This window comes from Macrobrachium nipponense, chromosome 43 (assembly GCF_015104395.2).
Source record: "Macrobrachium nipponense isolate FS-2020 chromosome 43, ASM1510439v2, whole genome shotgun sequence".
In the NCBI taxonomy this organism is placed as follows: Eukaryota; Metazoa; Arthropoda; class Malacostraca; order Decapoda; family Palaemonidae; genus Macrobrachium; species Macrobrachium nipponense.
The window spans coordinates 47,260,843-47,268,342 of NC_061104.1; the positions used below are offsets into that span (position 1 = coordinate 47,260,843).

The following is a 7,500-nucleotide window of genomic DNA, read 5'->3' on the forward strand; positions in this document are numbered from 1 at the left end:
AATCAGCTTCTATGTAGAGAAAAGAGCAGAACAATGTTCTTCAAGAACATGAGATACAGAAATAAATCCTTGGTAAAATCAGCTACTATGTAGAGAAAAGAGTAGAACAAAGTTCTTCAAGAACATGGGATACAGAAATAAATCCTTGGTAAAATCAGCTTCTATGTAGAGAAAAGAGCAGAACAATGTTCTTCAAGAACATGAGATACAGAAATAAATCCTTGGTAAAATCAGCTACTATGAACAAAGTTCTTCAAGAACATGAGATACAGAAATAAATCCTTGGTAAAATCAGCTACCATTGAGAGGCAAGAGCAGTACAATGTTCTTCAAGAACATGGGATGCAGAAATAAATCCTCGGTAAAATCAGCTTCTATGTAGAGAAAAGAGCAGAACAATGTTCTTCAAGAACATGGGATCCAGAAATAAATTCTTTGTCAAATCAGCTACTATTTAGAGACAAGAGCAGAACAATGTTCTTCTAGAACATGAGATACAGAAATAAATCCTTGGTAAAATCACCTACATTGTAGAGTCTAGCAGGAGCAGAATTATGTTTTTCAGAGACATGAACTAAAGCTGTAGAGAATAACCCTAACCCAAGAATAAGCCAGAATAAAGCCACGTCTATGACAACAGACAGTAGTGGACTGTAAGCTCTCTTCAAGCCTGAAGGAATGGCCCCAAAAAAGATAAAAAAAAAAACACACACACAAACACAAAAGGCTACGCCATAAACCCTTCGGCTTTACACTACAAACACTATGGACTCTAGGGACAAAAAACCTCTCGCAATTTCTCATACCAGAGCTCTACGAGAAGACCGCGAAGAGAGAGCAACAGCAGCATCTTACTAAAATAGGAGAGAGCACAGCATCTTACCAAAATATGAGCCGAATGTGATGTGATTTTGCATCTGCTGGTTTTTTGGGTTTTTCCCCCTGACCTCGTTGTCGTCCTGCACGAGACGTTTCTGGCTGACAGATGTCGTTGTTTCGACTTCCTCTGCAATGGAAATGAAAGAAAGGAAATACGTTAACCTTTATGAAATACAGATGAAAATCAGAGGGTTAAGTAAATGGCTATTCGAGCCCGATCTCGATACAAACAAGAAGACGAAAAAGGATCTGCAATGAAAATGAAGAGGACACTACATTAGTCTTCACGAAGAACAAATGAAAATCGGACATTTAAGTAAATGTTTATTCGAGCAACATCTCGATGAAAACAAGAAGAAGAAGAAGAAGAAAAAGAAGAAGAAGAATCTGCAATAAAAATAAAAAAGAGGAAATTACATTAGTTGGAGTGTGTGTGTTTGAGAGAGAGAGAGAGAGAGAGAGAGAGAGAGAGTTATAAGGATTAGGATGTCCCAAAGACTTTTAGTCCATCCGAGGAGACATCGTGTGCTCAATTATCTCTAAGAGCAGGTTTTAATGTTCATTCACGGTGTCCCAATGACTTTGTCTAGCTGTGAGAGAGAGAGAGAGAGAGAGAGAGAGATGAGAAGAGAGAGAGAGAGAGAGAGAGAGAGAGAGATGCACTGAATATGTGTAGGTGAAGACTTGTCCTTTGAGAGGAGGATTTAATATTCCGTTCCAGAACACACAATAATGGCGCATGAAGAGAGAGAGAGAGAAAGAGAGAGAGAGAGAGAGAGAGAGAGAGAGAGAGAGAGAGAGAGAGAGAGAGAGAGAGAGAGAGAGAGACTCAAATGCGCTGCAAAAGAACGATTACAAATTGGATGAGAGTGGCGCGGGGTTAATGACTATAACTCCCTCCCCCTAACACCCTTTCATCCGACTCTCTCTCTCTCTCTCTCTCCTCTCTCTCTCTCTTGTCCCCTTTGACGACGCGGAAAGATCGACTCCCAAAATGTCATTTCGTCACTTTTCTCCTCTTCTTCTTCTTCTTCTTCTTCTTCTTCCCCGGTAATTAAAGTATGCAAAGTCTCTTCTGCATCCATCTTCTGCCTTGTCAAGGAGCCTCACCCTTAGTGCATTACGCAATCAACATATTTACGCTGGGGATAGCGTCTATCGAGTTACACTGCAATCGTCAAATGACGACCTCCAGATTCATGTTTCTCTATTTAGGGGACGACGAGTCGGGAGTTGATGACCTCCATTTTTAACGAGATGAGAGATCTTTTTATTTCTTTATTTTATTTCTATTTTTGCTTTCCTTCTTTTTTATCTAGAAAGGCTATCTCTCTCTCTCTCTCTCTCTCTCTCTCTCTCTCTCTCTCTCTGTCTTTATCTAGAAAGGATGTCGGATCTCTCTCTCTCTCTGTCTGTCTTTATCTAGAAATCTAGAAAGGATGTCAGATCTCTCTCTCTCTCTCTCTCTCTCTCTCTCTCTCTCTCTCGTCTCCGTCTCTCTATGTCAGTCCTTTATCTAGAAATCTAAAAGGATGGTCAGATCTCTCTCTCTCTCTCTCTCTCCTCTCCTTCTTTATATTATATTGAAAGAATGTCGGACTTCTCTCTCTCTCTCTCTCTCTTTCTCTCGGTCTTTTTCTAGAAAAATGTCAGATCTCTCTCTCTCTCCCTCTCTCTCTCTCTCGGTCTTTTTCTAGAAAGGATGTCGGATCTCTCTCTCTCTCTCTCTCTACATGATAATTCAGGCATGGAAACAGATAGCAGGAATTGCCCAAAAAATTCATGGAGCTAAAAATATCAGAAAGAGCAAGCAGAGGTAGATTAATAGTGCCCAAAACTATACCAGGAAAAATAAGGAAAGCACACAGGACATTAATCCACTACGCACCAGCATCGACAATGCAGCGTCTATTCAATGCATTGCCAGCTCATCTGAGGAATATATCAGGAGTGAGCATAGATGTGTTTAAGAATAAGCTCGACAAATATCTAAGCTGCATCCCAGACCATCCAAGATTGGAAGATGCAAAATATACCGGAAGATGTACTAGCAACTCTCTGGTAGACATTAGAGGTGCCTCACACTGAGGGACCTGGGGCAACCCGAACAAATGTAAGGTCTGTAAGGTAAGGTTCTCTCTCTCTCTCTCTCTGGCTCTCTCATCCTTCTCTCTCTCTCTCTCTCGTATGGATCATCAACAATCCAAGGTTTTTTTGACATAGTACTTGACATACATTACATTTACACTGTGTAATCCTGAGAGCATTACCAAAAAATGGAAAAAAATAAATAAATAATAGCATATCATAAACATCAGATCTGTTTCAATAATTAGTATAACTTCTATATCATTTATATAATATATATATAATATATATATATATATATATATATATATATACATATATATATATATATAGTATACACAGACAAAACCAAAAGAATTATAAATCCATCGAATGTCCTCAAATTCTTCTTCACGCAACGACGAATCCCATCGAGTTGCACAAAACGAGCAACAACGGGAAAAAATAAAGTCACAACCCAAGTCACAACCCACAAACAATCGCATTATATTTCCCGGGAGGAGGAGGTCACTGATGAACTCACTAATGTCGAAAACCTGTGCGCATGGTGTGTGTGTTGTGTGTGTGTGTGTGTGTGTGTGTGTATGTGTTGTGTGTGTGTATATGTGTATGTGAGTGTGTGTCTATAAATGAATCAGGAGTGGTGGTTTGATGCTAACGAAGATCAATCGTGATCTTCTCTTCTCAATAAGATCAGGAATTTGGGTCTTGATGGCGAATCCAGGCTCGAGGAGGAGGAGGAGGAGGAGGAGGAGGAGGAGGAGGAGGAGAAAGTCAAGCGGAGGAAAGGAAGGTGAAGTAAGAGGAGAAATGGGGAACGTAGGGAAAGTGAAGCAGAGGAAAGGAAGAAGTAGGATGAAAAAGGGGAAAACGGAGGAAGTGAATCAAAGGAAAGGAAGGACAAGTAGGAGGAAAAAGAGGAAAGTGAAGAATGTGAACAGAAGGAAAGGAAGGACAAGGGGAAGGAAAAAGGGAAAGTGAAGAAAGTGAAGCGAAGTTTAGGAAAAAAGGGAAAGTGAAGCAGAAGATTAGGTTTCTGGCTACAATTCAGTTCTATTTATCGTGAAAATACTAGTATAGTCGTGAACCCCCTTCCTTACGGAATGAAAACGTTCAGCCACGGCCCGGTGATGCCCTATCCAAGTTACCAGAGACACGATAATGGGAAGCTTTAACCTTAAATCAAATAAAACCTACTGAGGCTAGAGGGCTGCAATGTTGCATGTTTGAGGATTGGAGGGTAGGTGATCGACATAGCAATTTGCAGCCCTTTATTCTCAGTAGTTTTGAAGATCTGCTGTTGTTTTTGATTTAGCTGGCCTTATGCCAGACCGGGCTCTTGCTCATCGATCAGACAGAAAAATTGCAGGTAGACAGGCAAAGTCATCTCAATAGTTTTCTTCTACAGCAAAACTAAAAAAAAAAAAAGAAATGTTTCAAGTATGTGAAATGCGCAAATAAATTCATTGCACAGGTTTATATAAATACTGTATTTCAGTATCATAAAAAACCGGTATTAAACATGCACGCATTAAACATGTTTATTATTTTTGTCCTTGTATCATGAATTACTCATTCATTTTACTTAGTTTTTCTTCAGTCTCTCTCTCTCTCTCTCTCTCTCTCTCTCTCTCTCTCTCTCTTCTCTCTCTCTCTGGTCTTCTTTTTCTTTCACTCCTTTCTCAGTTTTTTTCCTCTCTCTCTCTCTCTCTCTCTCTCTCCACCTGTTCTATATCGAGTTTAGGCCAAAGACCAAGCACTGGGACCTATGTGGTCATTCAGCGCTGAAAAGAATATTGAGGGTAAGTTTGAAAGGTGTAACAGGAGGAAAACCTCTCTTTTGCCCTCTTGAAATAATTGTTAGGAGAGGGTGGACAGCAAGATGAAAGAAAGATAATATGAATGGAAGTACAGTAAAAGGAATGAAAGGAGTTGCAGCTAGGGGGCGAAGGAAAACTGCAAAGAGCCGTTAGTAGTGCCTGCAGTGCACCCCATGAGGAGCATTGACAGCACTACCCCACCCACGGGGAGAAACCAAACAAGAGATAAGGAGGAACTGAAGATAAAAAGTAGAGAGCAAAAACGAACAGAAGAAACTCAGCAAAAAAAAAAATTAAATAAATAAATAAAGATAAGGTAAATAAAAAAGATAAAAATGGAGGGGTGGAGGAGAGGTATGAAAAAATAAAGCTGAAGTAAATTAAACAGAAAATAACGAAGGGCAGCAGAATAATACAAAATATAAAGTGAAATAAAGAAAGGGGGGCGGGGTTGACGCAGGTGGTTTTGGTGCAGAAAAAAAAAGGCTGAGGTAATTAAAAGATAGACACAATGGAGTGAAGAAAAGTATAAAAGTACAGTGAAATAAAAAAAGGGATGGGGGGGAGGGGACGGTTAAAATAAAAAAAATAAAAATCCTGAGGTAACTAAGGGGGGTAGGGGCCGCAGGTGTTCTGGTGCAAAAAATAAAGAGAAGGTAAATAAAACGGATAAGATAAATCATAAAGATAAAGAATATGAGGTGGAAGAAAAGCATGAAAAAATCAAGTGAAATAAAGAGCGGAAAGGGGAGGGGGGGGGGGGGGGTGGAAAAGGGGGGGGGAGGGGGGGGTGGGGGGGGAGGGGGGTTTACCGCAGGTGTTCCTGGTGCAAATTCGTGCGATTTCATCAAAGGCGAGGCCAAACGGACCCACAAAATCCTCGCGGATCCAAACAGGCCGTGGCTCCGTTCCGAGGCTTTAATTCAGTTCCCTCGGCGCGGTCGAATAAACCGCACTGCACTATCTAAACGATGTTGTTTATCGTGAAAATATTGTATTCATAGACCGGAACTACTGGAAACAAAACACACACAAAAAACGAACTAACATGCGCTCATATTCATGCATGCAATGCGGATACGCCCGCGCGGGCGCGCACAGAAAAATGGAAGGGAATAGACGTACAAATAAAATGAATTCAGACTCGCCGGGAAACATTCCCTTCTGTAAACAAAGTAACTTATTCAAAATTACTAAGACAACACCAACACGTGGTAAGGAAGAGTAAACAAATGCATACTTATACATACACACGTATATATACATACCTAAACAAACACGCACACACACAGACACGGTCCTACAGCCATTTATTTCTTAATCTTATTATTGTAAAAGTTAATATTCTTCTTTAATCTTAAATTTCGCCAATTTTAATGTCACCTTGTAAATATTCTTAGTTTTTTTAGTTCTTAACAGCTAGTATTTATGAATAAATTTAGTATTTTTTTTTCTATTCCTTTTTAAATTAACAAGTAAACTTTAATTTTATATTTTACAAATGTGAATTATTTTTGTATTACACACTGATGGTGTGTCAGGATGACAAGAAACGTTTCATAATAAACTCTTATTGATCTGAGTTTCGCTAACCCTACTGATGAATATATATATATATATATATATATATATATATATATATATATATATATATATATATATATATATATATATATATATATAAATATATATATATATATATATGTATATATATATATATATATTACATATATATATATATATATATATATATATATATATATATATATATATATATTATACATACATACTATATATATATATATATATATATCATATATATATATATATATATATATATATATATATATATATATGTATATATATATATATATATATATATATATATATATATATATATATATATATATATATATATATTAATGAGTAGGGTTAGCGAAAACTCGAAGATCAATAAGAGTTTATTATGAAACGTTTCATGTCATCCTGGACACACCATCAGTGTGCAGTATAAAAATAAGTTCACATTTGTAAAATATAAAATTAAAGTTTACTTGCAAATTTAAAAAGGAATAGATAAAAAAATACTAAATTTATTCATAAATACTAGCTGTTAAGAAGAACTGAAAAAACTAAGAATATTTACAAGGTGACATTAAAATTGACGAAATTTAAGATTATATATATATATATATATATATATATATATATATATATATATATATACTATATAAATATTTTCCATCATGAAGCTTATATCCTTGATAATCTTAGATTAGAATAGAATATAAAATTCAGGCCAAAGGTCAAGCACTGCGACCTATGAGGTCACTCAGCGCTAAAACGGGAATAGACAGTAAGAAGGTCTGAAGGGTGTGACCTGAGAAAAACCTGGCATTTGCACTATGAAGCAATTGTTAGCTCAGGGTCGAGGAAAGTAAGACGGAAGAAAGAGACTATGAACGGAGGCGCAGTAAAAGGAATGAAAGAGGTTGAAGCTGGGGCTCTCTTGGACACATCACACATCTTCCCAGAAAAATTCGTATATCCAGTCTTAGTCATCCGAAATATTTTTCATTCCGTGTAAGAGAGAGAGAGAGAGAGAGAGAGAGAGAGAGAGAACAGGCTACATCATCTCCCAGCAAGCAAGCAAGCAAGCAACAAGGCCTGCCGGAGCTTCAAAATCGCGGATAAAGCTGGACTCGAGTCAACA

The 7,500-nt window shown here is 37.6% G+C and overlaps 1 protein-coding gene across 1 annotated transcript in view; it reads right to left on the reverse strand.

Moving 5' to 3' along the window:
- The window catches only part of LOC135213962 (ribonuclease P protein subunit drpp30-like), a 45,147-nt gene that overhangs the window by 3,368 nt on the left and 34,279 nt on the right, over nucleotides 1-7,500 (reverse strand). The window contains exon 2 of the mRNA XM_064248041.1: nucleotides 884-1,006. Coding sequence (XP_064104111.1) covers nucleotides 884-1,006 — 123 coding nt within the window. The remainder of the gene's footprint in view (nucleotides 1-883; nucleotides 1,007-7,500) is intronic.